We start from the raw sequence: 14,918 nt of genomic DNA on the forward strand, positions 1-14,918 counted from the left end.
TGTGGCTTCTCGGACAGCCGGTCGCGTAGTGAATTATACTATCCCTTAAAAGAAAATTGAATTCGGTTTTGCATTAAGATTATTTTGTTCATATTTTTCCTTAGTTCGGAATCTTTATCGAAAATATGTAATAATTGAATAAATGCCGTTACAACATAAGGCATGTTGAAATAATATAAAATTTGACTGATCGTTTTGACATTCGTATCGCTTGATAAACATCTATTTACAATATGCAAAGGCTTATCTTGTTATTTCACGATAGGGAAGAACCTCACTCACGTCATTGCTGGATTAATACAAAAAAGATAAATCGGTAAAAGTTAATTAATAAAATTGAATAAAATATTGAAAAGACAAACGCTGGAGCTCGTTTCAAACGCAGCACATTTGAACAGACAATAACTACGAGTATAACCATTTCGTTATGATATATTGTTTATATAGTTATAATAAACTCCCTAAAGAAATAAAAAAATAGATGATATAAAAATTCTTAAGAAAAAAATTAAAGCACTATACATTTAAATCTTAAAAAAATATATAAAGAAAACTATTATATCTTTTATTATATAACATTAAACCACGAGTGTAAGTCCCTTTCCAAGCACAAGAGCACAGACTCTTTTATGGAGAGGCACAGCGAATCGAAATATAAAAGTTCTCCATATGCATAAATGATTCAAATGTATTATGTTATAAATAAAAATGTAAATATATTAAATGAATAAAAAAAAAAAATTGACATCTCATCAAAGATGAAGAAGAATAATGTTAGTCAGGGCATTTACGGGGCTGACGACCGTCATAAGCTGGTTTATGTGATCACTTTACACACGGGTAGCGTTCACCAATTCTACCCATTATTGACAACCATACTGTTCAAATTCTTGGAAGTTCTATATATATGAACCAATTTCGAAACGTTCGAAACTGAAAAATATCACGCTGGATATTGATATGTTCCATGTGTCTGATGAGGTATTAAGTGGGATTTTTTACATCTTTAACAGTGTTATTGCTTACTTTCGAATTTTTGTTAATGTATATGCTTTAAATTTTATATGTGATTAATAAATTGATGTGAATTGAATTGAACTTAAAAAAAATCATGGTCTGCCATGAGCAATACTAGTATTTAGTGTATTTCCCTGGCCGTATTTGACTTGACCGTACTGGAGATCCCAGGTTCGATTCCTAAGGGGAAATGTCAAATAAATTTCAGTGTTTTTTTCACTCTATTATTTATTTAATACTATCCTGAACTGGTATCTGAAGCGGAGGGTTGATCACCTTTCCTTCATGTATTAACGATCAAGATAAAACTGCGTTTATATGATGCAGTGCCCTATGCACCATCGGGTGCGGGTGAGGATAGGAAGAAGATAATTTGACCAGTTATTTTTATTCACAAAAAAGGCACTCAAATTGTTGTATTTCTTACATTTTTCAAATATTTTTTTCAAAATGAAAACCCTGACATTCTCAAAGATAAAACATACATCATTGATGTCATTAAAAGCCAAATAAAGTATTTATTCCTTGAATTTACAATTATAATCAATATTGTATCTGATAAGATATTTTTTACAACAAACATTCTTTCATTACAGATAAAATTAATTACAAATTACTTTAAAAGTGTAAATTTATAATTACAGTTATCAAGCAAGGCGAAGTGTTTATTTTTACACGAATGAAATATATTGTCGGTTAAATGCCAAAAGACCACAAAACAATTAAAAAAAAGAAAATGAAAAAGAAAAAAAAAAAAACTCCTTTTTCCAAAAATGGTATCTAAATCGTCAACGTTTTCATATTCGGAAAAGGCATCCATGATTCTAAATGAAATGGACGTCTCTAACGCTAGAATCATGGGTGTCTTTTTCGAATATGAAAATATTGACTACAACATTTTGAGTGTGTCCAAATATTTGTTCACAAAATCTGGATTATCTGAGATAAACCAGATTTTGTGAACAAGTATTTGGACACACTCAAAATGTTGTAAATAAATTATCTGGTCAAATTAGAAGCTTAAAATAATAAAAATGAAAATGGTATTTTCTGGCGTTTCTCATGTGTGTGATTATAATCCAGGATTCGGACCTCACATACTAATATAAGAGTTTCTGCTTAATAAAAAGCTTCTTAACATCTCACCAATAGATGTCTCAGTCTAGTGAAGTTCTAGTGATTCAAGAACAAGGTTTCTAAATTGGTTCATATATATAGAACATCCAAGAATTTGAGTAGTGTGGTTGTCAATAATGGGTAGAATTGGTGAATGTTACACGTGTGTAAAGTGATCACTTAAACCAGCCTATGACGGTCGTCAGCCCCGTAAATGCCCAGACTTCCATATTCTTCTTCATCTTTGATGAGATGTCAAAAATAATATGAAAATATTGACTATTTAAATACCATTTTTAGAATAAAAAAAAGTCCCTCTCCAAGCACAAGAACTCAATCTCTTTCTTGGATAGGCTCACCGCAACTAAGATTATAAGATTGTATCAAGTAGAAATGTATACAAATCGTATTAAATTGCATAAAAAAATGTTAATATATATTTTTTTAATCTATTTTTATAAAAAAAACGTATATCGCTCATTCCTTTCAAGAACGTCATAAATCAAAATACCTGATTTTTCAGGAGAACGTTTTTAAAGTTTAAAAATATAATACAATGTTTTAAAAATTAATATCAAGCAACTTACGGAACTTTTTACTGTGAAACAGATCTTTTTAGGTAAAACCTGAAGGTTTTTTCTCCATTTGAAAAATATTTAGTATATTTAAAAAAATAATTAAACAATACCTTTTCTTCAAAATGCAAAAACAACACTTTCTGCCCTGTAGCGGGTAAATATTAAGTTTAAAATATGCCGCTTTCGCTGGGATATAGTACATTTTTTGGGCATTCCGAAAACATGCACAAATGAAAATAGACGATTTTTGATTTATGACGTTCTTGAAAGGAGTGAGTGATATGTCGTGTTTTAATATCTAATATTACAAATATACTTTTAACTTTAACGGACTGGCGTCTGAATAGCTCCAATAGGTACGTTTTAATACACCCTAGCTCTTTCTAAATTACTTGAAGTTGAAGAGTTTGTAGGTACAATAAGTAGATACGTAAAGGTCACATCTAAGAATCCTCATATATTTTACTACCCGAACTGAAGTAAAGTTCAAGTGATCTAAAGTTTAAACTGTTGACATTTCCAAAATTGCGTAATTTACTCATATATCAACTTACTTTCTATTCATCTGTTCCCCCATTTTGGCGATAAATCCGCACTCCTTCTGAAACAAAAATTAATAAATAAATAAAACGTTATGGAAAGGGTAAATAGTTTTCCAAGTTAAATACATTTTCGTAAAATACTATCTCAAGGGCTCTTCACTGTGATTGATTTGAGGAAAAGGAAATAGTCTAAATGATTTAGCAAGCAAATGCGTTTTTAGTTTTTTTTATAAATTTTTTATTTTATTTTTTATTTGAAAAAAAATTAGTTATGAAATATTTAAATTTTAATTATTAAAAAAAATCAATTTCATATTATTTCTGTGATCCTAAGCGGCTCATTATTTGAAATAGGTGGTAGAGTGCGTTCGAAACGAGATACTCTGACTCAAGAGTCCGCGACACTAACCACGGGACCAAAACCAGACACACATCATCTCGCTCTAATTATATCTAACTGCTGGCGGAAGACTTAAGAGTAAAGAGTTTTCTACGCCATCGGTCCCACAACAGCAAAGGCACGCTTGCCAAATTTAGTGCGATGGTTGCAAGCTGGTAAAATAACTTTACCCGTAGCAATAATAAACCTTGACATGCATAAATAACACCATGAAAACCATCCAAGTAATACCGAAATCTTGAATAAAATCCTTCCCTGAGGAAGACAAGGTATTTGTCGAAACCGATTTGAAAAATGGTACCAAATATAAAAAAGAATATTTTGAATTATTTTTTTATAAAGTTCAACTAAAATATTTAATGGTATTAAATAAGGTTTTTGTCCACCTCCGTAGTGTAATGGTCAGCACGCTCGGCTACCGTTCTGGAGGTCCCGGGTTCGATTCCCAGGGGGGTCAAATAAATATAAGTGATTTTTTCACTGTAATATTTATTCAATATTACCCTGGACTGGTACCTGAAGCGGAGGGCTGATCACCTTTCCTTCATGTGTAAACGATCAAGATAACTCTGCGTTTATATGACGCAGTTCCCTATGCACCATTAGGGTGCGGATAAGGGTTTTATTATTATTATTTTATTTTTTTGTTTATTATATTGATAAGGGTTTTATTATTATTAAATAAGTTTTATTATGAAATAAGGTTAAAAAAATTTTACGTGCATTACATAATGACAGGTATAATCCTTGCATAAGAATTTTCTTTTGAAATTATTTTATAATGGGTATTAATTTTATTTGTCGGTTTGTATTATTTCTGTATTATCTTTGTGGACTTCGGTATATGGTTTTCTGATAATTTCGTTATAATTTCTTACATCTTATCATAAAAGAGCTAAATTTTAGTGAAAATATACTAATTTTCCACATTAAAAATTAAGTATTTTATTTATTGTTTCGGCATTAACTTTGTGGTAAGACATGTTACAATGATTAAAGAAAACAATTGTTTTTTACCACTTGAATTTTATTATAGACTACATGTTTCAGAAAACATGGAAGTTTAACTTCTGAAACATGTAGTCTATAATAAAACTCAAGTGGTAAAAAACAAGTGTTTTCTTTGATCATTGAAAAATAAAGTAATTATAATATTTCAATTCCTATATGGGTCAAAATAAAATCTCAAGTATTTTCACGACAGATAAAAGTCCAATATAGGGGTCCACAATTCAATAAAAAAATATGGGAGGTAAAAAGTAATAAAAACCTTTATAAAATTTTATATCACTTTTTTTAAATCGAAATATCTTGACCTTGAAGATAATCATTTTCATTTTTACACTTTTTTGACATCTCAACATAGATAAGAAGAATATGGAAGTCAGGGGATTTACCGAGCTTATGAACCGTCATAGGCTGGTGATCTTTTAAAGTGATCTTTTACACACGTAAAATATTCACAATTCTACCCATGATTCATAACTACATACTAACATTTTTGGAACTCCTACATATATCATTAATCTCATGGCGCTGTACATATGAGTTCACAAGAGCCATCTATGTTGGATTGATATAGCTTTTATTTAGAAGAGACCCTTTTTGGATGAAAGCAAGATTCCTGTATTATTTTTGGATACTGGAAAATACGTGAAAACATGAGTTTCAATTTTATGCAGCATAGAATTTGACCTGTTAATTTTTATAACATTTTGAAGGTGTCCAAATACTTGTTCACAAATTTGGGTTTTATCCACTACGGAGTTATTTTTAATGATTTTCAGTTATCAATTTTTACCAAATGATTCAAACATGACCAATAACAGATGGTGGCTAGCGTCGGATTGCCATATTTACTCTAAAAAATTCAGAAAAATAGTCGACTGGCAAATTTAGGTTGGCTGCTAGCACAACAATATTGAATTTTTTTTCTTATAACACCGTTTTTGTATTGAAAAAAAAAAGTTTTCTTCAAAATAAATATATGGTTTTGAAAAGAAGTGAGTTATTGAAAGGTAAGGAGTTTAATTTTTTTTCCATAAATATTCCAAAAAAATCTAATAATTTAATACTATTTACATAATAAAAAAAAAATGTGCATGAAGATACGTGTGGCTTTGCGCAGCCGGTCATTTATTGAATTGTACTTAATGATAACGATTGTTTTAAAAATATATATATATATATTAAGTGCAATTTCAATTGTACAAAGCGGTTTTTTGTAGTTTCAAATCAAGTTAGGGGAATCCTACCTAATATCGACACCCTTCTTTTACACACGGAATTTTTCACAAAAATAGCACCACTTCGTCGTATGGTATGTCTTCCACTGAAGAAGTATATCTTGTAAACGATAGCAGATTTACGTAATGAAATCTCGTATCAGTAACGAATGAATTATCAAGTTAGTGATAAAAAACAATGAGTTAATCAATTTTTTATATATATGTATATATATAAAGTGCAAGCTGATATGAGGTCTTGCAAAAGTGCTTATACGTATTCCACGATACTGAATTGAAGGAATTCGCAGATAATACTGATTGAATCCAGCAGGCCTAAAAATATCCACACTTTGGTAAGAATAAATGATTATTATTATTATATCGCTCACTCCATTCAAGAACGTCATAAATCAAAAATCGTCAATTTTTAGTTGTGCATGTTTTTGGAATGCCCAGAAAATGTACTATATCCCAGCAAAAGAGGCATAGTTTAAACTTAATATTTACCCGCTACAGAGCAGAAAACGTTGTTTTTGCATTCTGTAGAAAAGGTATTGTTTAATTTTTAAAAAAATATACTTTATATTTTCCAAATGGAGAAAAAACCTTCAGGTTTTACCTAAAAAGATCTATTGCACAGTAAAAAGTTCAATTGGCTTAATATTCCTTTTTAATACATTGTGTTGTATTTTTAAACTTTACAAGGGTTCTCCTGAAAAATCAAGTTTTTTGATTTATGACGTTCTTGAAAGGAGTGAGCGATATATTAAACCCATATCGCTTCCTATGTTAAGCATGCGGACTAAGCATCCAAAAACTGTCTCCAGGCTTCACTGTCATCCGCCAGCTCCCTTGCATCCCCCCAAGTCAGGTCCACGTCCCGAAGTTCAGACGAGGACGCCGACGAATTGTCAGCAGTGGTCGTCCTGGGCGGCGCGAACCTGATGCCTTGTAAAAGAGGCAAGCTTGATTAAGGCTCCGGGAGGCACGGAGTACATGGCCAAGCCAATTGAATCGCCTTTTCTTGACGACAGTTGTGACCAAGATTTGCTGCGTCCTACCTTATCTCTTCATTCCTCACAAATTCAAACCACCACACGCCTAAAATTCTCCGCTGACACCTATTCTCAAAGCTTAGTATACGGTTGCTCTGGGCCCTTGTAAGGTGCCATGTTTCACAGCCGTATAAGAGAACAGGAGCAATGCAGGCTTTGTATAGGCGGCATTTGGTCTTCACCGAGTATAAATCCGATCTCCAGACAGCCTTCATACTGTTAAATGCGGACCCTGCGAGCCCTAATCGCACTCCCAGTTCCTTTTGAAGGCTGCCATTTTCAGTCGCGTACAGAATATACATATGTATATGGAAACTTTTTTAACTGCTTACCTTTCAATAACTCTTTTCTTCTGAAAACCATATAATTATTCTAAAGAAAAACTTATTTTTTCAATACAAAAACAACGTTTAAAAAAATGCGATTACGTTAAATGTTACCTGAGTTTGAAAAAAAGGTGCGGGCCTTATTATTAATTATCTCGCCTTAAAACATTTTCTTTGTAGGTTTTAAATGGGAAAAATACAAAGTTAGCGTTTCACTCAGGTTCTGTTGTGATCACTCAATACTTTGTATAGTAACTTGTATTTCATGTACAATGTTTTCTTTTGCGACCAAATACGAGTCTTGTGGAATTTCCCACACCGTGCAAAGTCATAAAGAATGAATGAAGACTCTCTTTACTGCGATTGTTTGAAAAATAAGTACATCCATACTTCATAAAAGTACAGTAAATCCTCGATATAACGGACAAATTGGAAGGAGGAAGTGTTCGTCAAAACCAGAATTTCATTTAAAAAAAATAGAATCCATATAAAAAAATGCTTCTTTTGAAAACATGAACTCTGTATATTTTGTATAAGTATTAAAAGCATTGTTAAGTTTGTGGTACGGTAATATAACACTCTCCTTATCATTAATTTTTTTTAAAGTGGTATTACACAAAGTGAACGATGATAAGGAGAGTGTTATGAACACTGTATTTAGTATATAAATAAACAATACAAAATACAAACAAAATTCTTTTTATTGTCTTCAGGCACTTGTGAACTGACGTTGCTGTTTGATATCGACGCGCTTGCTTTCGGTAACCCTGCTTAGAAAAGAGAATCAAGTTTGGATGCACTTTTGAATTTTCTTCATCTTCTAGCCCTTATCCGCATTCAATGGAGCATAGGGCACTGACTCATATTGACGCAGTGTTATCTTGATCGTTACTTATGACAAGCAAAATCATTATATTTATTTTTTATGCCTTCTTCCTGGCTACATCCCAGCTGATCGTCCCTGCAGACTGCTGGGGTCAGCTCTCCTCGTCCTCAGGTTGTAGGTCCATCTGTCCTGGACAATGTCACCTAATATTTTTTTTTGTGTATCATTATCATTATCATCCTATCATTATTATCAATTTTGAAGTTTGCCGTTTATTTTTAAAAATCAACTCTCTAAAATTACGATATAGTATAATATTAATTGACCGGATTTTTGTCCATTTTATATCCGAAGTTCGTTAAATAGAGTTCCGTTGTAATGAGGTTTTACTGTACACCCACACTGCATAAAAGTATAAATAAACACTGTTCAAAATGCAATCTGCTGACTGAGGGAAGAGTGACTCTCGCAAGTTATGTGCAAATAAACGTTTTGAAATGATAATATTTATATTGATAAACACAATGTTGTATTTCATACGCGCACGAAGAATTCGAAAGGCAAATTTTACGACTTGCATATTATGAGTACCTACCTACTTAATTACAGCATTGATACAAATACAAAGCGATATTTTCTTCACACAAATGCAGGTGGAAAACGAATACCCTTTCTATTTGTAACTTTATTAATTTGTAACTAAAATGTAACTTTGTTTTAAAATCACAATAATGTGATTTGTCCGCCTCCGTAGTGTAATGGTCAGCACGCTTGGTTACCGTTCTGGAGATCCTTGTTCGATTCCCAGGGGAGGGGTCAAATAAATATAAGTGATTTTCACTCTATTCGATATTACCCTGGACTGGTACCTGAAGCGCTGGGCTGATCACCTTTCCTTGGTGTGTTAACGATCAAGATAACACTGCGTTTATATGATGCAGTGCCCTATGCACCATTGGGGTGCGGATAAGTTCGAATAAGTTGTATTTTATAAAAAAAAAACATTCGTTTGAAAATGTCATAGCTAGGCGAAACAATTGTGGCAATATTAATTTTTATGTGTTTTTTAAAAAATAAAATACAACTTAGTAGACTCAAAAAATCTGTGTTTGATTTAAAAATTAATACGTTAATTAAAATGGAGTTCTACAAATTAAACGCCAAATCAGTCATTAATAATTAGTTGATATTTTTAATTTTCTACCGGTTGACACCATTGGCTAAAAAACTTATTTTATTTTACTTGAAAAACTATTTTTTTAACATAGCGTGGTTTGCCAGTGGACACCTTAATTGGAGGGAGAGTCAATTTCGATGGCTTACGATGTCAAAATCTAGCGTTAGAGGTACATGCCTCATAAAGTTTTTTTTTCTTTTTTAAATACCCATTTCGACTGTCACCTAATATAATTTAGTAACATTGATATTGAATTTTATAAATATCCGCGTAGTGTCGCCCTATCTGGATCTGGCACACTTCCAGATATTGCCGGAAATTATTCATACAGATAATGTGATGGCCCACCATTTGCATGCGCGAATTTGTTCGTCTAGAGCAGAGTTCCCCAAACTTTTTTGTGTCGTAGACCCCTTGCCATGTTTTTCGATTTTTGGTAGATCCCTCCTTACCTGATATTGTTTTTCAGCAAATTCACTATCTCCTAATGTATTTTTGAAAGTCGATGTATGTAGTGCACATTGAAAGATTGAAATTTATAACGTGTATGATAATTTATAAAGTGTAATGAAAATTAAAAAAATACACACATGTTAGGTTAATTCAAATTAAAATTACTCTCTGTTAAATTAAATAAATAAGCAAAAAATAAATGCTTTTAGTCTTAGGAATAAACTTGATGTCGTTGACCTCCATTTCTTTTTCATAGACCCCCAATTTTTTTCGCTGACATATACCCCTTCCAAGTCGTCGTAGACCCCTGGGGGTCGATATAGACCACTTTGGGAATCACTGGTCTAGAGCAGTGTTTCCCAATCAGTGGTACGCACGCCGGCATGTACGAAGAGGGGGTAGAAACTATGTATTTCTTATTTTAATTATCTTTGTATTTATTTATCAGTGGGAACATGGACAGAATTGCGCTGGCTTCAGTCATTGTTATATCGTAGTCGTACAGGAGAAAGTGACCAACTAACAAAACGTAAAATGTTCAGGAGGGCCATTTAAGTCACTTTTGCTTGGCAACAAAATAAACATCAATGCAGTTAGCCATTTTTAATAAGTCACTATATTATACTTTCAAGTTTAAAATCCTTTGTGATGTCTTTTAGGGCAATATTAAGCTATTAAGATAGCAAATAGTCAATGATTACGTTTTTGTATAAAATGCACTCGGTCACACTTTCTCCTGTATGACTACGATATTGCTAATTACGGGTTTATATTTTTTTTATGAATCTCTATTGTTTCGAAATGTTACAGTTTATGACTATTAGTATTTTTATAAAATAGATTTCTACATTATAACAATTTTTAAAACAATTTATTTTAAATTTTATTAAAAATTAATCGATATTGCCAAAAAGTGACTGTCGATCAATTAATAAGAAAAATATATATTTATATAATACGAAGTTAATGCATTATCTTTTCACTGTTATTCCATTCCAGGTTTAATAAATCTTGTTTTTCTTTAAAGTTTTTTTTTCAAAATAAAATAGACCGTTTGAAGAAATACTACTTATTAAATATTTATATTTTTATAAACGACATCATTTATTACTCAAGATATTAAAGTTCTATTGTATTTCTCTGTAGTGAGTAGTCCGCCTCCGTAGCGTAATGGTCAGCACGCTCGGCTATTGTACTGGAGGGCCCGGGTTCGGTTCCCAGGGAGGGGCCAAATAAATATAAGTGATTTTTTTCACTTTAATATTTATTCAATATACTTGAGGGCTGATCACCTTTCCTTCATGTGTTACCAATCAAGATAACACTGCGTTTATTTAATGCAGTGCCCTATGCACCACTGGGTGCGGAAAGGGGTTAAATAAGTATAATGCAATAACGTAGAAATACTTCACCTAGGGGTTTATCATCAGATTATTGCTATATTTAGGAATAAAAAATAAAAGAAAGTTTCAGAAACACTGGTCTACATAGTATAAAGATGGGCGCCCATAGAAAAATACCCGATAAATTCCCGTAAATACCCTCATATACATATATCCGCAGGGCACATCCTAAGAGATGTCATCCCAGAGACAACATAAATTCTATAAACACCCGCGTAAATGCTGTAGTCGAGTGTGAGGATAATTTATGAAGAAAAAATATATATAAAAATGGAATGTAAACAAAGAAGGAAAGTTTCCTAAAATGCGCTTTAGAAATATTTTCTTCAGGATATTACACCTGGCTTTCAAAATTTTTTTTTTCTCCTGATTTTTTTAAAAATAAAGGAATAACCCGCATAGCCTCTACTTTAAGAGGCTTGTCTACAGGTAGGATGGTAAGAGGATAGGGAAGGAAAATGTGAAAATACATGACAAACACCCAGACCAATTGAAAACATATTTACAACATTTTGAGTGTGTTTAAATACTTGTTTGTCATAAAATCTGGATTATCTCCAATTACAGGAGTTACCTTTGTAAATAAATTATCTAATCAAATTATAATTTATTTACAACATTATAAGTTAATGTTGTGAATAAATTATCTGGTCAAATTAAAAGCTAAAATAATAAAAATGAAATTGATATTTTCTGGCGTTTCTCATGTGTGTGATTATAATCCAGGATTCGGACCTTACATACTAATAAAAGAGTTTCTGCCCCATAAAAACCTTCTTTTCATCTCACCAATAAATGTCTCTAGTGAAGTTCTAGTGATTCAAGAATAAAGTTTCAAAATTGGTTCATATATATATAGAACATCCAAGAATTTGAGTAGTGTGGTTGTCAATAATGGGTACAATTGGTGAATGCCAAACGTGTGTAAAGTGATCACTTAAACCAGCCTATGACGATCGTCAGCCCCGTAAATGCCCAGACTTCCATATTCTTCTTCATCTTTGATGAGATGTCAAAAAATAATATGAAAATATATAGTTGTTGAATTCATTTTTGCAATTTGTGGGAATCTAACCTGCTACGTTAGTTTCGCAGTCGAGCGCCTACCCAACTACGCCACGGCGCCTGCCTCTAACAGCTCTTTCGGATTTTAACTAGAACTAACAAATTCACAAACCCTGTTAAAATTTAACATAATAATGAAAAATCCATATGAAGAGTCATCCCTTAAATTCAACCCCTATGTATTTTACCCTTATCAAGTTAAAACCTAAACCATATGTTTAGTAAATAAACGTAGCTATGTATCTTTCTTTTTCTTCCAACCCTTATTTGTACCCAATGGTGTATAGGGCACTGCATCGTATAGAAGCAGTGTTATCTTGGTCGTTAAATACACGATGGAAAGGTTATCAGCCCTCCGCTCCAGGCACTAGTTCACGCAAACGTAAGTGGAAAACGAATTTCCTTTCAATTTGAGATTATGTATATTTATTTATTTATTATTATCATTACTGTGTCTGTGTCTTCACTGGATTTTTTCACTGGGGTTAGAGGGCACATTTTACAGTTCATATTTATAACATAACCAAATGCAGTCGAAATTCCGTTCTCTCAGACGAACGTGCGTCAAAATATTGTACGATAGATTTTGGAGTAGTGATATAAGGAAATAATGCAAGGCTGAGATAAGCATTATTGATAAAATTAAGAAAGGTGTGTTGAGATGGTTTGGACATGTGGAACAAATACGTGAGGAATGAACGGTGAAACAAATTTATGAGGTGAATGTAATTGGAATTAGAAACAGAAGAAGACCGAGGAAAACATTGTTGGTAAAATTTCAAAAAAAAATGTTAAAAGACAGTGAAACTAATTGATAAGGCAAATGTAGTTGGAAATAGAGGCAGAGGAAGACCGAGGAAAACTGGGCATGATATGAAAACTAGTTATATCAAAAACTTGAAAGCGGTCAGGTCAGGAGTCGAAATAATCGGAGGGTATATATGAGATGTATGCATAAAGTAGAGGCAAAGAATGATTGGAAATACAGAGTGGTGCGGCGTTCTATTCTCTATGCCTACCCCTGCGGAAGCGGTGTAATGGTTAGTTAGTTAGTTAATGTTTCATAGAGACATATCGCTTTATGTAAAAACACATCGTTTTGTAAAAAAAGGTTTTAGGATTATTCGCTTGCTGACTAAATGTACCGATACAGAAAAAATAAGAAAAATATAGGCAGGTACTTACTTTATACTATATTATTTTAGTAGCTAGGTACCTACGTAGCCAATAATAAATTATTTTTGTCATTTACGAATAAAAATGTCACAAATCACATCACGAATATTTACAATAACGTCACATTAAATAAACAAATAACACTTTTATTGAACGCCTGCGATCACGCACAAACGATAACTTTATTCACTAAATAAAATAACACCATCTTATTGGTGAGGCCGCGTTACATTTCCATTTTCCCCCCAAATAGGAGCCAACATGGCGACCTTCCCGCGCGTTCGGAAGCAGATCTGACACTAACTTACTAAATTTAAATTCTCGTAAATAGTTGGCGCTCTTTGCTTAGGTCAGGGGTCGCCAATCCGAAGAAAGGTGGACAAATGTTCACCTTTTTTGTTTTAAATAAAAAGGCAACTTTAGGAAATATATATTCAAAGCTGACTTAAAATCGTATTCGCTTTAGTCAATTTTTTTAAAAAAATAAAATTAAACACTTGAATATACCACTTTAATGAGTTTTATTTATATATACGACTAGTTTCGAAAACGACAAATGTTTTCAAACATTTGTCGTTTTCTTGTTTTTTTTGTTGTTTCTTCTGGTAAAAATTAAAACTGTTTTGTTGTTCACTTTTAATTTGTACCAGAAGATGAAAACATCTGCCGTTTTCGAAACTAGTCATATATATAAATAAAACTCATTATAGTGGTATATTCAAGTGTTTAATTTTAATAAAATAATCATGTCATTCCACAAAGTTAGTGCCAAATCAATAAATAATATAAAAAAATACTTTATGGAAAGTTATTTGTGTTAGTGATTAGTTATGTTTTCTGATTTGTTTCGTAAACATGCTACTTACGTTATGTTTTTTATATGCCTATTTTGCCCTGTGTTACTTTTGTTTAATTTTTTTTATGTAAATATATATTTTTTGACTTTCTTATTTGTGTTTCAGTCTTGTTAACCTCAATCCCATGTCCCAAAATGAGATTTATTTATTTATATATATATATATTTATATATATATATATATATATATATATATATATATATATATATATATATATATATATATATATATATATATATATATATATATATATATATATATATATATATACAGACTGTAAACTGAAGTAAGGGGCCCGATTCTGTACGCCATATCTATATATAGAAAAGTTTAGATAACTTTAACGTTATTTCTGGATTTCTATATCTAACCATTTTATGCACTGTGAATCCGTTTGCCGGTTTTTATAGTATTGCCAATCATAAATTAAATGGCTAATTTTGAAAGGTGTGTTGAGATGATTTAAACACGTGGATCAAATGAGTGAGGAATGAACAGTAACACAAATTTATAAGGCGAATGAAGTTGGAAATAGGACCAAAAGAAGACCGTGGAAAAATTGGCATTAACAAGTATGTTAAAGAGTTAAAAATGGTCAGGTCGGAATAATTGGAACAATCGGTGGGAATGTATGAGGAAATGCATTTATGTGGAAGAGGCGAGGATTGCTTGCAAAGACAGACTGGCGTAGCGTTCTTT

At 32.0% G+C, this 14,918-nt stretch overlaps 1 protein-coding gene across 2 annotated transcripts in view; it reads right to left on the reverse strand.

Annotated features, from left to right (window-relative positions):
- The window catches only part of Myo61F (unconventional myosin 61F), a 68,738-nt gene extending 55,075 nt beyond the window's left edge, over positions 1-13,663 (reverse strand). Inside the window, exons 1-2 of one of the 2 annotated variants that reach the window (XM_088262839.1) lie at positions 13,372-13,663; positions 3,266-3,312 (exon numbers count right to left, since the gene is read on the reverse strand). In XM_088262839.1, coding sequence (XP_088118965.1) covers positions 3,266-3,288 — 23 coding nt within the window. In that variant the 5' untranslated portion in view covers positions 3,289-3,312; positions 13,372-13,663. Of the gene's footprint in view, positions 1-3,265; positions 3,313-5,908; positions 5,988-13,371 lie in introns of those variants that run through there. The other variant, XM_088262840.1, reaches the window with a different exon arrangement.
- Positions 13,664-14,918: the final 1,255 nt, after the last annotated feature.

Source organism: Brachycentrus maculatus, unplaced genomic scaffold (genome assembly GCF_059751285.1).
Source record: "Brachycentrus maculatus isolate JH-2025_06_01 unplaced genomic scaffold, ASM5975128v1 h1tg000190l, whole genome shotgun sequence".
Lineage (NCBI taxonomy): Eukaryota > Metazoa > Arthropoda > Insecta > Trichoptera > Brachycentridae > Brachycentrus > Brachycentrus maculatus.